Source organism: Fringilla coelebs, assembly GCF_963513975.1.
Source record: "Fringilla coelebs genome assembly, chromosome: 7".
Classification (NCBI taxonomy): Eukaryota; Metazoa; Chordata; class Aves; order Passeriformes; family Fringillidae; genus Fringilla; species Fringilla coelebs.
This window is the reverse complement of record NC_140035.1, coordinates 1,419,407-1,438,633: the sequence shown is the minus strand read 5'-3', so window position 1 is coordinate 1,438,633 and position 19,227 is coordinate 1,419,407. Positions and strand designations below refer to the sequence as shown.

At 40.4% G+C, this 19,227-nt stretch overlaps 1 protein-coding gene across 1 annotated transcript in view; it reads right to left on the bottom strand.

Moving 5' to 3' along the window:
• NEB (nebulin) overlaps positions 1-15,936 on the bottom strand; it is a 99,021-nt gene extending 83,085 nt beyond the window's left edge. Inside the window, exons 1-23 of the mRNA XM_084209455.1 lie at positions 15,846-15,936; positions 15,283-15,348; positions 11,315-11,359; positions 9,746-9,997; positions 9,285-9,392; positions 9,044-9,148; positions 8,636-8,740; positions 8,433-8,537; positions 7,709-7,813; positions 6,558-6,662; positions 6,273-6,380; positions 5,758-5,874; positions 5,013-5,114; positions 4,817-4,924; positions 4,618-4,722; positions 4,154-4,252; positions 3,819-3,923; positions 3,155-3,262; positions 2,356-2,667; positions 1,668-1,874; positions 907-1,011; positions 676-783; positions 210-521 (exon numbers count right to left, since the gene is read on the bottom strand). Coding sequence (XP_084065581.1) covers positions 210-521; positions 676-783; positions 907-1,011; positions 1,668-1,874; positions 2,356-2,667; positions 3,155-3,262; positions 3,819-3,923; positions 4,154-4,252; positions 4,618-4,722; positions 4,817-4,924; positions 5,013-5,114; positions 5,758-5,874; positions 6,273-6,380; positions 6,558-6,662; positions 7,709-7,813; positions 8,433-8,537; positions 8,636-8,740; positions 9,044-9,148; positions 9,285-9,392; positions 9,746-9,997; positions 11,315-11,359; positions 15,283-15,315 — 2,859 coding nt within the window. The 5' untranslated portion in view covers positions 15,316-15,348; positions 15,846-15,936. The remainder of the gene's footprint in view (positions 1-209; positions 522-675; positions 784-906; positions 1,012-1,667; positions 1,875-2,355; positions 2,668-3,154; positions 3,263-3,818; positions 3,924-4,153; positions 4,253-4,617; positions 4,723-4,816; positions 4,925-5,012; positions 5,115-5,757; positions 5,875-6,272; positions 6,381-6,557; positions 6,663-7,708; positions 7,814-8,432; positions 8,538-8,635; positions 8,741-9,043; positions 9,149-9,284; positions 9,393-9,745; positions 9,998-11,314; positions 11,360-15,282; positions 15,349-15,845) is intronic.
• Between the last annotated feature and the right edge of the window lie 3,291 nt (positions 15,937-19,227).

Genomic DNA, 19,227 nt, shown 5'->3' with positions numbered 1-19,227 from the left:
TTTCTAAGCTCAAATTCAATAAAGAAATATTTCAGAGTCTAGAAAAAATAAAACTGCTGTAATTGTTGAAAAACTTGTATAATTTACTACATTTTCATAGACACCTGACCTAATTCCACTAACAAAATAATACTATTTATCTTACAGTGTTTTTTCATAAACTAAGCATCTTTCTACACAATGCAGATACTGAAGAACCTCTTACTTACATCACTTTGTAACTGCATCATGTTTTTGGCCAACTCAATGCTCATAGCATCTGGCAGGACGTTGTAGGTGTGGATTAAGTTCTTGTAGTTTGCATTTGTAGCCACTTCCTGAGCTTTCTTGGCTGCCACCACGCTGACCATGTCAACTGGAGTGTGGAAGTTGGTCTTGGCCTTCTCATAACCCTTTTTGTACTCCCTGTCAGATTGCATCTTGGCCACCTGCATGAAGTGCACCAGCTTGGGGTCATCCTCCAGGCTGCGGAAGCCGATGTGCTTCCCTTTGGCCTTCTCATAGGCCAGTTTGTATTTATACTGAGAGAGGAAAGAGAAAGAACAGCAAAAACCTCAATTAAAAAATGCAGCATTATGCTCTGTTTTATCACTGAAAAAACAGATCACAAGATCTCAGGTTTAGTAATTTAATTTAAATAAAAGTCATGGAATGGTATCACACAACCAGACTCACATCACTGGCGATGTCCCTGGAGCTCTTGGCTGCTTTTATTGGAATTGCATCTGGCTGCAAGTCATAACCCTTCTTCTTGTCCTCCTCCCATCCAGCTTTGTAAAGTTTCTAAGTTCAGATGTGAAAGAGAACAGGTGTCATGAAGGCAGAACTCTGAAGTTAAACATTTTCAAACAAGGCATTAAAATGACAGTGAGGCACCGGAGGCCCACGGTGAGCACAGCAACTCACATCACTCATGGTCATCTGGTTCACTTTGCACTGCAGGATTTCTGGGGTGTCTGGCATCACATGAATGCTGGTCTTCTCTTTGTTCCACTTATCTGTGTACAGCCTCTGCAATTACAAAGGAATTGTGAGCATTGAAAAGGTACTGAGCTCATAAAATAAGAGTTTGCTTTTGTTCTGCTCGTTTGCAATAAAGAGTATTTCCTAGAAATATTATTAGCACCAGAAATAACCTTCACAGAGCTGCTGAGGAGCAACAGTATCTTCCTCCTTTCTTTAGAATTGTAAGAAATTTGCAAAGTATGTTTTGATAATTAACAAATATTGAAACTGGAAGTTTCTTCTTCCCTGCATTAATGGGAAGCAGAATTTATCTTCACAGACATTCTTTCCATGGAAAACAAGGAATAAGGATCAGTGGTGTCCTGGATAAGTAGAGACAGGTGTAAAGAACTCCACTTTCCAGGAAACTTGTACAAAACTAACAGAAATCCAGGTTTTCTGCACTTCACTTATTGTGAATATGTCCTAAAGAAACAGCTTTGTCAAAGCACTATAAATCTGGAAAAGGAATCTTTAATCTTTAGAAACAGAAAATGAAACTGCCTTAATTATAAGCAGTCAGAGTGACCTCTTAGTGCCAGTCTTAACCAAGGAACTACCACACCCACTGGAAATGTTAATAATTCCAGTGGGAATGCACCATGCCCCACAACTGTGTGAGACAAAGACCCAAACTTTGGGTCAACTCAACAACTTCCCACCTTGTTCATGGTCTTGGCATTTTGCTTTGCCAGCACTTGTTCCATGGCATCCATGGGGATGGAGAACTTGAGCTGGTCGGGATGCTGGCGGTATTTCTTCTCACTGAGAATCTCCGTGGCTTTCTTGGCCTTTTCTACATCCAGTGACTGAATTGGGACCCAGCCAACTCCTCTCAGCCAGTTATTGAAGTCAGATTTGTACAGATTCTTTTTAAAAAAAACCCAAGAAAAACACAGTGAGGCAAAAAAAATGAGTGTGTCTACACATAAAACAGGTAAAGCCTTAAAACTTCACCTGGACATTCATTTTTGAGAGGCAATTTAGGTTTAACTAAAATTTAAGTATGATAGAGTCAGTATTTAAATAAAATCACAGTAATTAAAATCTTACTACAAAAATACATCAGTTAGTAAAACAGGCCCATTTTCTGGGAATATGCCAAATATGGAGAGATATAAAAAAAGTTGTTACTTGCTAGGTAAGTTTCCTAGAACTTAATAGCTGCACATAATTTGGATAATGTTTGGAAAATAGATGGCTCCAGACCAGTCACTTACATCCCAACCTAGTGTTAATCCAATATAATATATATTGAATTATATAAATTAATTTTTTAGCCTTAAAACATTAATGATATCCCAAAGTCATGATGAGAATTGAAAATGGAGCTGATTCTTGATGACATACATCACTCTGAAGCTGCATCACATTTTTGGAGAGCTCCAGGTTCACAGCATCAGGCAGGAGGGTGTAATTGTGAATTGGCTGCTTATAGCCAGTGTTTGTCACCACTTCCTGGGCCTTCTTGGCAGCTGTCACACTGAACATATCCAGAGGAGCGTGATATTTGGTCTTGGTGACTTCATAATCCTTCTTGTATTCCCGATCTGACTGGATTTTGGCCACGTTCATGTAGTGAACAAGTTTGGGATCATCCTGCAGGCTCCGGTACCCAACCTGTTTGCCTTTGTCTTTCTCGTAGGATTCCTTGTACTTGTACTAGAGACAAAGGAAAAACAGCTTTACCCACTTGGGCAAACACACTCTGGATGTTTAGAACACTGAGTTTCAAAGTATTAATGCTGCAGTTCATTCTAGAACCTCACAACTGGTTTTTACAACAGCACAGGATTATTTAGGTCAAAAATGAAGAGGATTATTGGATTTTTCAGCTTGTCTTGACACCTGGTACATATCTTAACCCACACCTGCAGCTACAAGCCCTCCCTCACCATTGTCATTGATGTAGGCTTGCAACTCCCAGGGACATTCAGTCTTCAATTAAGACTGTCATAACAATAAATTACTGAACAGCCTCACCAAACAATCCAATATCCCAATATTCAACTGGGGATGTTTGAGAGGAATGAAGAGTCGCTTGTAACCTTTTGCTAAAGCAGGGATACAGGTCTCGAGCACAGGTAAATAATAATAAATAATAAAATAAAGAGAGGTATGTGTTCCACTGGATGTAAATCCTACTTACATCACTTGCAATATTCCGAGAAGCTTTAGCAGCAATAATTGGAATGGCATCTGGTTTCAGATCATAGCCTTTGGCAAGGGTTTTCTTCCAGTCTGCTTTGTAGTTAGCCTTGGAGGGAAAAAAGGGAAGAGTTTGCAGTGTCAGGAATAGCAATTCTAATAAAGAGTTTAAGCTCATGTTCTTATTATAGGAAATTTTATTACAGGAATTAAAAGACCCATTTTTGTCCATGTACTCTCAAGGAAAAAATGTTAACCTGTACACAAACTACAGTTCTATTACAATAAATAAATCTGCTACAAAGATAATAATGAATTCCACAAGCATTTTTACACTTTTTATTTAGAACAACCCTATCAGTGGCATTTTTGATCTTTCTTATGCAAAACACTTTTTCATTTGACTGAACCTTCAGAAATTTCTTCCTGTTAGCTTCAAACTCAGCCTTTGTACTCCAAAGGAACTGGAGAAAACAGCCTGGCTGGTTGTTTTTTAATCAGTCTGGCCAGACTATTAAAATTCCAAGGCTGTTAAGGGAGATGTTGGTTTTTATCTCATTCCTGGAAAGCTGATAATGGCACCAAAAAATTTAACATCACAAAGGCAATAAAAGTGATACCGTCAGTGGAGAGTTTCACGGTGTTGAAATTCAAAATGTACTCACATCACTGATGTTGTAGGCATTAACTCTAGCCTGGATGAACTGGGGCACATCAGGAGGGAGGTGGTACTTGTGAATAATTTCTTCCCCTTTGGATTTATACAATATCTGCAAAGAATAATAAAGGAAGATATTTAGCAGCCCAATTTATAGACTGTGAATTGAAAAACTATTTTAAAAAATCTGATTTCCCGGTGATGTTCTGCTGGAATAAAATTGTGAATACACACAGCCACCTACACAATTATTTCAGGAGTGCTCTTAAAGCTGGACGATGAATTGAAGGTGGGAACAGGGCAGAAATTGGGAATGTCAGAGTGTTTCCAAAATTTACTTACATCACTCAGCTGTTTGCTGTTGATCTCTGCTTGCTTCTGTACTGGAGAGTCAGTCACTGAAGTGAATTTGGTTTGATCAGGATGCTTTTTGTAGGTGTACTGAAAGAAGATTAAAAAATACTTGTAGAAAACGCAGATATTTTCCAAGTGTTGATAAAATAAGTAAAATTATTAATAAATTAAGGACTTTTAAAGTATTAATTTGAAAAAATATTGATTTAAGCAGGTGAATGCTTGAGGTTCAGTCTTCATTTTGGTACTACTGCTCTCATTTTATGGGTTTACTTATAAAAAGGATTGTGCTATATCTGCTTTGATCACTAGATGTCACAAAAGGCCCTAAAATAGAGATGAAGATTTATTTTTTTTTTAGGTCACATAAAGTCACAAACTCAGAATCATTGATGTTACTAGGGATCACTCAGTTCATTTTTCTCTGGTAACAACTGCTGCCCTCTACTCACATCTTTACATTGCTCCAACTTCTTGATTGCTTCATACTCTTGAGTTATGGTCTGAGGGAAGTAGCACTTTGTCTTTTCCTCCTCATAATCTGCTTTGTAATTTTTCTAGGAACAAGAGCAACATTCAGTAAGGAACCACAACTGAGCTTTGTCTGAACTGCCAGAGTGATGGGGAGAACAGAACAATTGCCACACTTACATCACTTTTCATAGCTTCAACCTTCATGCAGTGGATTTGATGAGGGTCCTCAAAGCTGCCCAAGTAGTGCCCCAAAATATTCTTCTGATATGCATCTTTATATTTAACCTGCCAAAATAACCATGAATTGAGAGGGAAAAGGAATCAAGAGGGTCAGGGTCAGTACTGAAGGGTAAGCCCCAAGTGAAATACCTACATCACTAAAGTTCTTCAGAGCAGCATCAGTCTGGAACTTGGGTGTCTCACAGTAATTCATCTTGTTTCCTCTGGACTGTTCATAGGCTTCTTTGTATAATTTCTGCAAATCAAATAATACCAGATCATGCAGGAGATTTCACTGCAAGTCACCCCCACCATGTTAAAAATGACAAAAGTAAAACAGAGAAACAGTTCCAAAGAAAAGCTTTCTCATGGGACTGAGAAACAGATGGCACTGTTTTCCTAATGGTTTTTAAAAATAACTTTTTTTAGGTTTGTAAGGGAAGACAGAAAGGTCTGGCTAATGGTTTTTGGCCTTCTGACACTGAGAAATATTCAACTTCTTTTCATACAAATAAAAGAGGAATTAAGAAGACAGTTACAGTGAATAACCAGAATATAATATAAAGATATTATATAAAAGCACCATATATATTATCAATATTAGCTGAAATTCCTTAAACAGTAAGGGAAGAACTGTCCTTTTGTGATTCATTATCCACAAGGATCTAAATGAACTATCCACTAATTAGCCATCCACGTGCCACTGCTGTTGTTACACCCATCTATGAAGAATTCATTCTTTACCTGAATTGTTCTGGCTGGTGCTATCTCATTACAAATATGGGTCTACAAAACTAAAAATACTACAGGATCCAAAGGAGAGGCTTTGTGAAGAAAGGGTGAGTGTGGTTTTTGGTACATGACTGAAAATGATGTAGCTGCACATTGATAATACTCACATCACTCAGAATATTTCCTGCAGTTTTTAATTGCTTCAGCAGTGGGTTCTCTGTAGCAGGGAGCACATTATAATCTGCAATAGCTTTTTTCTTTTCATAGTCTGCTCTGTATTTGAACTTGAAAGAATAAAAATTAAAAAAAAGAGGTTTTAAAAATCAGTATTGAAAGCCAAATGCTCACTAACCTGTGTGATTGCCCAGAGAAGCTGTGGCTGCCCTGTCCCTGGAAGTGTCCAAGGCCAGGTTGGATGGGACTTGGAGCACCCTGGGACAGTGAAAGCTGTCCCTGCCCATGCCCAGGGGTGGCACTGAATGGTCTTTAAAGTCCCTTCCCACCCAAACAATCCTGTGATACAAATCTATTCTATGATATAATCTTCAACTTTCCATGAAAAATGTTATTTAACTTATAGTGGCAAAGGAGCACGAAAGGTCTTGCCAAAAGAATTTCAGCACAAACTTGTGTGAGTTCAGAACTGTTCCCAGGCTGAGCAGGTGGCACTCAGCTCCCTCACCTTGCTGACGTTTTCTGAAGCTCGTTTGTTGGCTTCATATTCTGGAGTTTCAGTCTGCATGAAGTAGATTTGGTCTTTCATGTTTTCAAAGTCTTCCTGGTATTTCCTCTGTTAGGAACAGAGACAGACAGAAAACAACAGATTCATTAGATTTAATTGCAAATTAGACACCTACAACTGGGATAATTTAGGAAATAAGCAATGCCACAAATGGAGCCTCAGTATTTTCCAAATGAACATAAACAGGGATAAAGCTGTTGAAGATTTTCTGCAGGATTCACTCACCATACTTAGATTTTCTGCATTCATTTTTGCAACTGCCACGTCATAGCACGGAGTTTGACTCCACTTGCCTTTGATTTTGTTTTTATAGTCCTCATGGTAAATAACCTATAAGGAAACAAAACAATAAAATTGAATTTCCAAGACACAGCTCCATTTTCACCTGACAGATTCATTTTCCAAAGCTGTCTTTTTAAAGCTGCTTCATATTTGACACCTGCCCTATAACTATTTTAGCAGTTATGGTCAGAAACACCTTAAAGATAATTTAGCCAAACCATTTCAGTGTTATTTCTCTTAGTACTTTCCCTGACCTAAAAGGGATAAATAAATCATCTCTAACATATTCCTTTAGCTCTGTTTTCTCCCTGGTCAGATAACGTCAGGATATTGCCCATTAAGTCAGAATTTACTGGGATTGCTGCTGGAAGTGGTTATGAGCAAACCCATTTAATTACATGGTATTTGTGATTTCCATTATTTATCCAAGCTCACAGAAATCAAGTATTAAAAGTTTAAAGAGTTTTTCTAACAACAAAACACCTGCCTGAGTTTTGACTCTGTTCCAGGGGCATTTTCAGCCACAAGTGCATTACTTACCATAAAAAATAAAACTCCTCCAATACTTTTTAGACATTGCTGAAGAACATATATGCCATAAATAATCTTTAAAAAAAAATCTATATTTTCTAGTTTTGGAGATACCTACAAAGCTTATTATTCTATTAATTTCAAAGAATTATGGTACTGATACTTTTGTTTACATGTTATAAATTTTTTTTGACGACAATTTAGCTTTTAAGCTATGGAAATATTAAAGAAATTTTCTCTAAATTAATTATTTTACCTTACAAACAGGTTCAGTGCAAGTTTCTTAGTGGTTTCTCCACCATGTATGAATACTGCAATTCTCTGATCTTAAAATGCAGATAATTTTCAATACACAATATACACAATAAAATTTTTTTTAAAAAAAAGAATAATAGCTAAATTCTGAATGGAGTTAACACCCTACATCTTGCATCACAAGATTATGCAATTTGTTCCCAATTTCTCTAGCAAAAACTGGCCTTCCTGTGTGTTTTTCCTTTTCCTTAGGTCCCTTTTTGGCTCTCTCCCTGCAGGAGTGGGGTTTGGGCAGAGGTTCTACTCACATCACTCAGCTGCCGTGACACCTTCTTGGCTTGTTCCACATCAGGGGGGTCTGGCAGAGAGGTGAATTTTGCTTTCCTTTCATCGTGCCCTTTTTTGTAGACAATCTGAAAGGATGGAAGAAATAAACATTTATTTGAGGATCACAGCACTGAACTCTGCTACCACCACATTAATAAAAGGAGTTCTGCCCACAGCCCCTGCAGCAGGAATTCTTCAGTCTGTGTATTACCAGGGAACTTCTGAACCTCTGCAAAATTCAGTGAAATCTTCACGGGAGAACTGCAATCCCCTATTGAAGAGTTCTGTGTATCTAAAGATCAGCAAATCCCAGTCCCACCAATCCCTGACTTTCCTTATCACTGTTTTTGGCACATTTGCAGATCCACAAGAGTGAACTGGATTTGGAGACAACCCTGAGAGTTTCTGCATTTGGGGAGATACTCGAGGTCTTCTTACTTATTCAATAAATTAATTATTTCATTCATTCCTAACCCAGCATCAAATTGCCAATGGATTTATACTCCAATATGCTCTGCTTTGTACTCTAGTATCAAGTAGATATTTTTCTATGAAGTACCACTACTATCAGAGCTTACTTAACACACTTTTATTTTCTGTTCCACTGTGAAGCTTTTCACAAACAAAGTCCATGGCACATCCCAGGTTACACCATAACCCAACAGCCTTTGGTACCCACATGCAAATCCCTGCTTTGACACTCACATCACTCAGAGTCTTCTGAGCCTGTGCCACCCTTCTGAGCTCTGGACTGTCATTGTAGGGATAAAACAATGTTTTGTCTGCATCCCAGTCTTCAGTATAGAGTTTCTACAAGAAAAATGCCAGAATGCTCATTATTAATTAATTTCTGGCTTTGAAAGCTCATTTTACTTCAGCTGCTTAGATCTGTGGTCAGCTTTTCTTACCTTGCTGAACATTGCTGAGTTTTTTATTGCATTCACAAGCTCCGGAGCATCAGGAGGAAGCAGGTACTTGTCCTTATTCTCCTCCCAGTTCTGTTTATATAATACCTGGAAGGAAAGATCAGCAAGTTGGTCACTATCATGAAAAAATATTTACTTCTGTGAATAAACTTCCAGCTTTAAAGTTTTTTTTTTTTTTTAATGAAATCAAAGTTTCAGAGCAGTAACATCTGAAGAGAGCAATTGGAAACATTTAACATAATATTTATATTTGCTTTACTAACTTCTCTGCTATCCCTCCTGTGCTTCTAAACTGTTGCATAAAAGTTGCTTTAGCACTCTGAGCTCAAAACTTTGTTCTTATCAGTAACCTCAGGATCCACCAGTGTTGGAAAGTCAGCAGTCACTCACCTTGCTCACTTGCTGTGACACTTTCTTTGCATGTTCTATATCCATGGCCTTTTCATCCACGTGGCAAATGGTTCTGGCAATTCCCCCAGCCATGCGGTATTTAACCTGGAACACAACAAAACCCATTGATTCCACAGCAAAACTGATTGCTTTTTTAAAAAACCCTCAGAATAATGACATTTTCACCCTTCCTATAAACACCCATAACCTGGATGAACCTAGAAATGCACTTGTTACCCACCTCACTGAGCTGGTCCTGCACTTTCTTGATCCTCCGGATTTCTGGGGTATCGACTGTGGAAGCATATGGCTTTCCTTTTTCTTTTCTGAATTTTTCCTTGTACTTGTTCTGGAAGAAAATAATGATAAAAAAATAATTAAGACATATCCTGAGCTCTAGCAGAACTCTATTAGCAATTATTGCCATATTTATCTGGTTAGGACAGGAATTTTGGACAGATTATTCAATAATATAAACTAAAATTATTCAACTACATTTGCACTTCTGCTTATTTTAGCCAACTGAGTTTATTCCATCTGACACAACAGGAAAAAATCCATCTCTTACGTGGATCACCTCTAATTTATGATATTCTCCCCATGAGCTTAGTATTGACAAACCCAGATATTTGCAATATAACTATCAAACAACCCTTGCAAAGCTGGTGTTCGTCGAGAAATAAGAGACATGGGACAACCTACCTCACTGAATAAGTCCTTCATTTTATTGCTGTGTTCCAGGTAAGGTGTCAGAAACTTGGATGGGTCCACTTTTGTCCGGATTGTCTTCTTCCTGGTGGGAGGAGCTGCATCTTCCCCGGAGGGCTGGGTGCGCTCAGCTGTGTAGGTGGTGGTCGTGGTGGTCTCAGGGACTGAGTAGCCTGTGCTGATGGTCTCAGTGACCTCAGGGACTGAGTAGTCTGTGCTGATGGTCTCAGTGATCTCAGTGACCACCTGGAGATCAAACAAATTCAATAATTATTTGTTTTATTTGTTTATTTGTTTTATTTATTTTTATTATTTGTTTTATTATTTGTGGTTTGTTCCCTCAGTGTGCTCAGCTGCGCACGTGGTGGTTGTGGTGGTCTCAAGGCCTGAGTATCATCTGTGCTGATGGTCTCAGTGACCACCTGGAGATTTTAAAAAAATCAATAATCACTTGTTTTATAGGTGTAAAAGTTCATTAGGAGAAGAGTTTTCACCGCCCTGAGCTGGGTGTGCTCAGCTGTGTAGGTGGTGGTTGTGGTGGTCTCAAGGACTGAGTCGTCTGTGCTGATGGTCTCAGTGACCACCTGGAGATTTTAAAAATTCAATAACACTTCTTTTATAGCTGTAACAGTTCATTAGGATGCGTGTTTTTCACCCCCCCTGAGATGGTGAAAGGGGGCTCTGCTCTCATCCAGATCCACATGGAGACAGAAAATCAGGGACACTTTTCCTACTGGGATCACCATTGTGGTCCCTATATATCACCCACCCTAAAAAACCCACAAGGAATGAACTCCCTGGCTGGTTCCTGCACCAAACTCATGGAATTATTCTCCAGAGGGTCTGGGAGAGTGGGACTCCAGCTGCCTCTGCTCTACATCCATTAATTTCCAATCAATTTAAGTGCTTTACACACTTGCTTATCAACATAGTCATGCTGCAGGCAGTAATTTTAATACTAAGATGACAATGAAAAGCATCTAAAAATAATTATCACAACTAAAAAAGGTGCTCCAAAACCATCCAAATAAGTGTCAGGTTTTATTTTGTAACAATTAGCTTTATAAAAAATTCCCTTTATAAAGGAATTCATGAAGGTCAGAATTCTGAGAGTTATTTGCATCAATGAGACAGAGCTGAAAATGCACCAAGAATGAATAACTTCTGTTTCTGCAGAAGCCCATGCCATAAAGAATATTTCATGATAACACTGCAGAGAGTTGGGTTATAGCTGTTTCAGCAGTAGAATTTCAAATTATGGCAATCACTCCGTGGTGACCCAAATATTTGTTACCAGTGACACGATGAAAAATCTGCAAAAGTGTAATTTTTCAGTGAAATTACACAAGGTGAAGGAAACAGAACTGATACATGTAAACTGATCTTAGATCATCACACAGCAGGGACTTGAAGAAAAATAAAGCATTAAGCAGCAATTGTTCTCTGATATTTGTGTGTTTAACATGAAAAATTAAACCTCAGAATACAAAAGGCTGCTAATTTAGTGTTTCATGTTAATTACATGCATTTATGTGCTACATGCAGCACGACAGGGACCTTTACCTCGTGTGGCTCTCCCTCCTCAATAACTGTCTCCTCAATGTAGTACTTTGGAAAAAAAAAAGAGAAAAAACATCATTGTTAGGCCAGACCAGCAAAGTGTAGCTTCTGTGAAGCTGCTTTAAAACACATTTCTGGAGAAACAGGATTTTAGTTCACAGGTGCTTATGGAGTCATTTGGTAACTGTGAATACCTGTTCAATTTTTGCATTAATGATTGGATTTTTATTCCATACATTCCCCAACTAATAATTGTCAAAAAAATGAAAGATCATTATTTAATTTTACCCACAAGAGGATTTGCTGCCTCTTGTGGGTAAAATTAGATAACAGGGAAGACATTGATGACCACATTAAAAGAATCAGCTTTTAAACCCCAGGATTTTCCTGGGTTTTATTTGGTGACACTCATGACTGTTGTCCTCAGGGCTGCTCCTAGAAGGACACCAATAATTTCTGGCTGCTGGTTAAACTTTGTTGCTGATCACAACTCTGAGCCTGCTGATTTTTCACCCATTTTACTGCCCATTATCCCCCCATAATTTATAATCTCATAAATTTGGGGCTAAAACCACAATGGAAGGTGTCCCTAAAGCAGACCAGGTACACAACCTTCACTGGTCTCCCCTTGTCCACAGCAGCTGTGGACTTATTATAAAAATTAATGAGGTTTATCAGCCATAGATTGATCTTGATAACTCAGTGTTCACTACTCCACATGACCTTCACATCCTTCATGTGTTTAAAAATAACTTCTCAAAGGATTTGATCCACAGCCTTCCCAAAGAACTAAGTGAGGTTGACCAGCCTGTAGCTCCCTGGATCTTCCTTCTTGCCTTTCTTGAAGACCAAATCCAGCTAAACATTGCCCGTGGGTGTAGGAATGGAGTTTGTAATGTTTTAAATCTTTACGTTTCTCCCAAGTTGTCTGCTCCCACTTCCACCTTCGGTATATTTCTTTTTTTGGTGTCATTTTCGTCAGTCAGGAGTTCTGAGTTCCTCCACTCCACCCTTCTGCTGTTTGATTTCTGCACTTTGGGCTGAGCTGTGTGCTCAGGGAAAATCATGCCAAAGGATCACCCAACGACCCTGGCTGCCTTTGCTGTTTCCCACGGGATTTTCCCCAATTCTGCTCTCCCAAAGTCTGGGATAATCCCATTTATGTTTTTGCTCACTGCTCCCTGAATCTTCAGCTCCATTGTCCCGTGGTCACTGCAGCCCTTGATCTTTGCATTTTCCACCAGTCCTGCCTTGTTTGTGAGCACCAGGTCCAGTGGAGCATTTTTTCCAGCCGGGACAAGGGAGTTGGGAAAGGATTTGGAGCCCCAGGAGCGGCTGAGGGAGCTGGGAATGGGCTCAGCCTGCAGCAAAGGAGGCTCAGGGGGGCCCTTGTGGCTCTGCACAGCTCCTGACAGGAGGTGCAGCCAAATCGGGCTTTGCTCCTAGGGAATAACCGACAGGACAATGGGAAACAGGCCCAGGTTGTGCCAGGGGAGGTTTTTGTTGAAAATTTTGGTTTAAATTTATTCTCCGTCCGCCACTTCCCGGCCGCGGCCGCGCGGTGGCGCCGTCCCACGAAAATGGCGGCGGCGCTGAGGGGAGCGCCGGGGCCTGCGGCTCCCGCACCTGCCCCGCTCAGAAATGACGGGAAAAAGCTTTTAAAAACATTTTAAAAACATTGCTGCACCAACAGCGCCCGCTGTCTGCGAGGGGCGCTTCAACTGCACTAAGAGAAAATGGAAAAATGCAGCTTTTATGTTGGAAAGTCTCCTCCGAGCGGTAATTGCTTGGAGTCGCTTGCCACATCTACGGGACTGGAAAACCCTTCGAACCTAAAAAAATTGTCATTAAAATTTAAGCCCCTTTCTGAGAGCTTTTCCTCAAAGTTAGTTCAAGGGACCAAGCTGTGCTTCCCAAGCTGTGACATACTGGGCTGTTCTGAGGTGATTTCCGTGCTGGACCCTCCTTCAACAGCACCTTCCACCGCACCTCCCACAAAATCTCCCACAAAACATCCTCAGGCCTTCTCCAAAACCATCCACAAGCTTTCTACAAAACCTTTCACAAACTTCCTACAAAATCTTCCACAAAAAGCCTCCCACAAACTTTCTACAAAACCTTCCACAAAATCCTCTGCAAAACCTTCCACAATCTTTCCACAAAACCTTCCACAAACCCCCCTGCGAAATCTTCCACAAATTTTCTACAAAACCTTCTGAAAAACCTCAAGTAACTTGGCAGCAAATTTTTGTAGCAGTCACTGAGGATTTTTGCACATCCCAAGACAGCTACAACATCAAGTAATGGCTTGTAATTCCAGAAAGTTAAAAAATAGCATTTTAAAATCGTTGGTGATGTCTCAGCCACTCAATATTCAACGATCATGTCCTTCTCTTTCAGAAGGTGAATTTCTGAAAGGTTTAAAATCTTGGATTGATACAGGAATTAAGAAAATTCTGGAAAGGCTTAAAATGGTACCAGATGCTGTTGTTCCTATTTTATTTAGCATCTCACCACAAGTATCCCAAGGGAAGTGACTAAAGCAGTGCCTCCTCAGCCCAAGGGATGTGGTTACAGCAAGGTGGTCATTGAAAATTAAAAACAAAGGATGTAATGGGGCTGTGTGAACAAAAAGCCCAAAATACCATAACTCCTGCTGGAATAAATAAACAATGAGAGCAAATAAATATCCATAACAGAGAGCACACAATGCACAGGAAACATAAAGGTGATTACAAGTAACATGAGAATAAGGAATTTAATGAAGAGTTGGTGTCATTGTAGCTAAGTAGTAAAATGGCTTTAAAATCGACTTTATGAGTGCTGACGCCTATTTTGCAAAATGCATTTGACTACTCTGGCAAATCATTTGGCTTTACTTCATTCACCATTTGAAATATATAAAGCTGGCAGTGCCCTCACACCCCCTGAAATCAACAGTCCACTGAACACAGTGGCGGCAGAGTTGTAGGATGTTTACATTTATACCCTCTTCTTTCCTCAAACAGTGAGTGATTTTTCACAAGACTTTGTATATTTCATAACACATTAGTTAATTTCAGAGTAGCAGCAATGCAGCAAGTAAGAGCACACTGTTAATTTCATGTACATTTCAATAACAGAGTCGTTGTTCCCGTGGCTCCAGCTGTAGGTTGCCCAGTTCCTGGGGAATTTTTTATTCAGTTTCCTGAGTTTAAATGACCTACTGGCAAATTAATGGAAATAGAATCATGGAATCACAGAATGCCCTGGGTTGGAAGGCACCTTAAAGATTCTCTATTCCACCCCCTGCCATGGGCAGGGACACCTCCCACCATCCCAGATTGCTCCAACCTGGCCTTGGACACTTCCAGGGATCCAGAGGCAGCCACAGCTTCTCTGGGCACTCTGTGCCAGGGCCTGCCCACCTTCATAGGGAAGGATTTCTTCCTGATGCCTAATTTAAATCTACCCTCTGTCAGTTTAGAGTCCTCTGTCAGTTTAAAGTTCTCCCCTCTTGTCCTGTCACTTAAACCTGACTCCATCTCTGCAATGTCTCAGGCTAAATTGGTTTGTGGTGGCACAAAGCTGCTACATTTCTGCAGAGGCAGGGCTAGAAAGGGGCTTCCAAAGCCATCTTCTCCAGCATGGATTGGGTGACAGAGGGCAAGCCAGGAGGGAAAGGAGCTGGCCCAGTGCATCTATAATTATGCTGGGAGTAATCAGAAAACCTCGCAGTGTGAGTGTGGGATGGTTCCAGTCCTTATTTAAACTGAGAAACTATGGCAGGAACCAGGAGACTTTGCTCCTCTGAGAGCAACTGTTGTTGTTGTTGTTTTAGTGATGAAACCATTTAATAGATGTCTAATCATCCCTAATCTTCGGAGAGCAAACAGCAACCTCTGCTCCTGAGCAGCATCTCACTAAGGTGATTAATGCATTCAGTCACAAGGCAGGAAACAAACATTTCCACTCTCACATTTTCTTCTTACCTCCACAACTTCCTCATATTCTTCTTCCTCCATTCTGAGGGTTTGCTTCTGTCTCTCCCCCACTCACTGGTCACACAGCAGGTGAAAATGTGAATAAACAGTATTAGCCCATGACTGAAATTACCATGAGAAGGTTCAAGTCAAGCTCATAAAGCACTTGGGGTCATGGTTAGTAACTAGTCAGACCCTAAATAAAGTTGGGATCTGGCACTACTTGGACTGTTATGGAAAAACATTGGATTAAGTTTCAAACATACTGATATAAATTACAATTCTGGGCAAATATCTCATACCAGTTATAACATCGACTCTGGATCCAATGAAAATAAAATAAAAGTGATAAATAAAATGAAAGAGATAAAGAAGAGATCTCTTGAAACATGATGCGATATTTTCATTACAACAGAATTATTTGAAGCGTTTTTCTTCCCTCTGTGACTATTCTTCTCTATTTCATTATATCATTCAAGCTCCTGTTTGAGTGGGAGATTTATATTCTACTAATTTCATTCATAAGTAAGAGCATAATGTAGAAAAATATTGTGAATATTTTTTTAAGTGACCTTAGGTTAATGAGGTAATTTCTGTCTTCCCAGCATCAGCCTACAGAGATGCTCTGGGGTTGGGTTTTTTTAAGCTCTTGTGGGTTTTTTCCTCTCTGTTTCTTCAGACCTGGAAGAGATGAAAATCCATAGAGTTGGCTGAAGTACAAAGCACAGATTAGTGTCAGACCCTTTGAACTAATTAATTAACACACTGATTTCGCCGTGAGGCAAAGCTACAATTTTCCACCAGAGTCTGCAGCCCTGTTTCTAATGTTGGGAGGGGATGAGGCTTTGGAACAGCTGCTCCTGAGTCCAGGGATATTTGCCGTGTAAACTAATCCTGCCAACTGACGGGGCACTTGGGTTGAGCTGGCTAAACTGCAATTCCTTCTGAGGCAAGGGAAGTCAAGTCATGCAGGTTAAATATAGGAACACAGAATACTGGCCCTTTTTAGTCCCAACGGGCTGAGAAAAATGGCCAAAAATTAATTGGGAAAACCATGTTGTTAACTATTAAAATAAATTAAGAATAACTCAAATAATGAGGGACAAGTAATGTGAAGCAGAAGGCAGAGGTGTATGAATAAACTCAAGAAGTGAGGTTTGCATATAAACGCAGCCTCTTCAACCTGTCACTGTTACAACCTTCAGCCACACTTCCAAACCCCATTCCAGGTCTTTTTCTCCTCCTCCAACCCACAGCCAGTTATTGAGACAGAAAACCTGACTCCCATGGGCAAAGCACAACAAGTATTCCCAAAAAACTACAGAATGGGGAAACAGCTCAAGATCCTCTTTTAAGGAAAAGAAGTGAAATGCATTTAAAATGTCCTTACCAGCGACATCCAGTAAATATCCTTTGGAGCAAAGGCTCTCCAGTCTTCCCTCCTGAGCAGCACTGGGTGAGAGCGAGGGGCTTTGGTGGCTCCTGGTGACGTGGGTGGCCCACACAGCCAATCTGGCTGCAGCCCGCTCGAGTTTCAGCCCTAAATATACTCAGTGACCCTGAGGGAGGGCACCTGTTCTCAGCAGCATCAGGGAGAGGGAGCTGGGCACCTCCGTGCTCCTCAGGAAACCCAAAACACGCCAGAGCCTGGCTGGAGCTCGCCAGGGCTCGGTGGAGCCCCAGGCAAGCCCGAGGGAGTGCTCCAATAGAATAAACATAATTAGCAGAGTTGATAATAACATTGAATTTCAGTTGATGGAGGCAATTTCATTCCTATGATGTGCCTGAATAAATACCATCCAAATTCAAGAATTTCTGCACTTGAGGAGTCCACACTGCAAACTAAATTTTAGTATAAACATGTCTTTAATTTCACCTTGTAAGGACGCCTGATGTGCTTTTTCACCTTGATGCAAATCGTGTGTCAGTGTTTTTATCACTTGTGAAATGTTTCACAGCTGAACACGCAGACCCAGGAACATGTGAAAAGCGACTGTTTGCAGGGAAGGAACCAACAAAGGGCCAACATCCCTGGTGAAGGAAGTCCAAGAAGAGTTGATAAACAGATTAAGTGACAGGGGAGCAACCCTGGTACTTTGGAAGGTCAGGAATGCCGTGATGTATGGAGCAGAAGCAGGGTGATGATAACAGACGTGACTTCTTAGGGGATGACTCGGCTGACAAATAGAGTTGACTTTGGTTCTTCAAGGAGGTGCATTCAAAAGCCAACATCAACAATGATCCCTTTCCATGTGCTAGATTATTCAATAAATGGTTCTCAAGAGCCCTTTAACATCTTTTTCTTTAACTCTTTCCAGAAGTTCATATTTATATCCAGATGAAATATCATATCTCATTCACTTCTGCCAAGTATTTTAGACTCTGCCCAGAGCTGCACATCCCTCCCTGTCTCCTTTGGCCAAGCTTTTTTCAATTACTCTGCATTTTGCTTTACTAGGCAGTCCTTCCCCTTTTAATCTGATTTCTGTTTATTTAACTTTCTTAACCTCTTTTGAAATTGTCCAGAAATTAGCACAGCATGTTACTGGAGTCTCTGGAGAGCAACTCAATGTAACCTGCTGCTCTCTGCTCCTGATCCTCCGTGTATGCACTCCAGAAATAACTCACAGGCCCCTTTTCCTCCCAAGAGCTGCTTCTCAATAGATTGGATGCCAAACGTGACAACTTCATCATCAATAACAAACCTTAATGGAGTGAAGGGCCAGCTTTCCTTATTGAACTTGTAATTCATTATTGTCATTCCAGCTCAATCCTGGAAGTTCCTGCAAAGAATGTCTCCCTCAGTGATACTGTGCAAGCTCTGTGTTACTGGGACATCACCTTCAGATTTTACACTGCTGTTTGACGCCTTGTTTAGAAAGACACTAAACAAGGCTGAAATTGCACGCAGGACAGCAGCACCTCTTTTTCTGCCACTGAAATGCAGCTGTCTCTAGTGTGTCAGATCTTCAGCAGCACAGCTCAGGGCTGGAAAAAAGCATGGAAGAATCCATGGAAATTACAGAAAGGGGCTGAGAACAAAAAGATTGGTGAAATGAAAAGTTAGGCTGAATGTAAGATTTTTGTTCTGCCATCAGAGCAGGAAGAGGGGAAGAGGGTGCTCTTGGGTCCTTCAGCTCCAAATCTCAAGGAACAGCTGTGAGAAAACTATGGCCATTGTGTGGGCAAGGAGAATCCCAGGATCCCTGAGGCTGGAAAAGCCCTCTCAGCCCACTGAGTCCCAGCTGTGCCCAATGCCCACCTTGTCACCAGCCCAGAGCTCTGAGTGCCACATCCAGGAATTCCCTGGACACCTCCAGGGATGGGCACTCCAAACCTCCCTGTTCCTAACATGTATGAGGTAAAGGAAATACTAATGGTTAATATTCCTTTTTTCTTTTAAATTGCTTTGTTGTGAAAATTTATGGCTGACTCTGATTTCTGATGGAATAGTCACAAAATCATAGAATCATTAATGCTGGAAAAGGTCTCCAAGATCATCAAGTCCAGCTTTTGACTTTGTTGTGAAAATACTTGACTTTCTGGGGGACAAATGTTTCAAAAGCATTAACTGTGCCCTAGGTGGAGCCTGGCAGCTCAGCCACAGGTTAACACACCAGGCCAGATTTATCCATGGCATATAAATGAGCACCTGCTCAGCAGTTCTGAGCTAAAGACAGCAAGCTGCAAAACTACTCAGGCCGAAAAAGAGGTTGTTCTGCATTTCAGTCACAAAGATTTAAAGCAAAAAGTATTTTCTTGTACTTAACATATTTAAATATTGAGTTCAGTTAGTCCTGCTTGTCCAACAGGAGCCACTGAGGGCATGATGGATAAATGTCCTGACATCCCAGGTGCTATATTTAACCTCCTGACATACCTGGACTTAACAAGCACTGTATCATTGGAAAAGGACACTTAAATACATATTTGTGCTACAGTCTCTATTTTTAA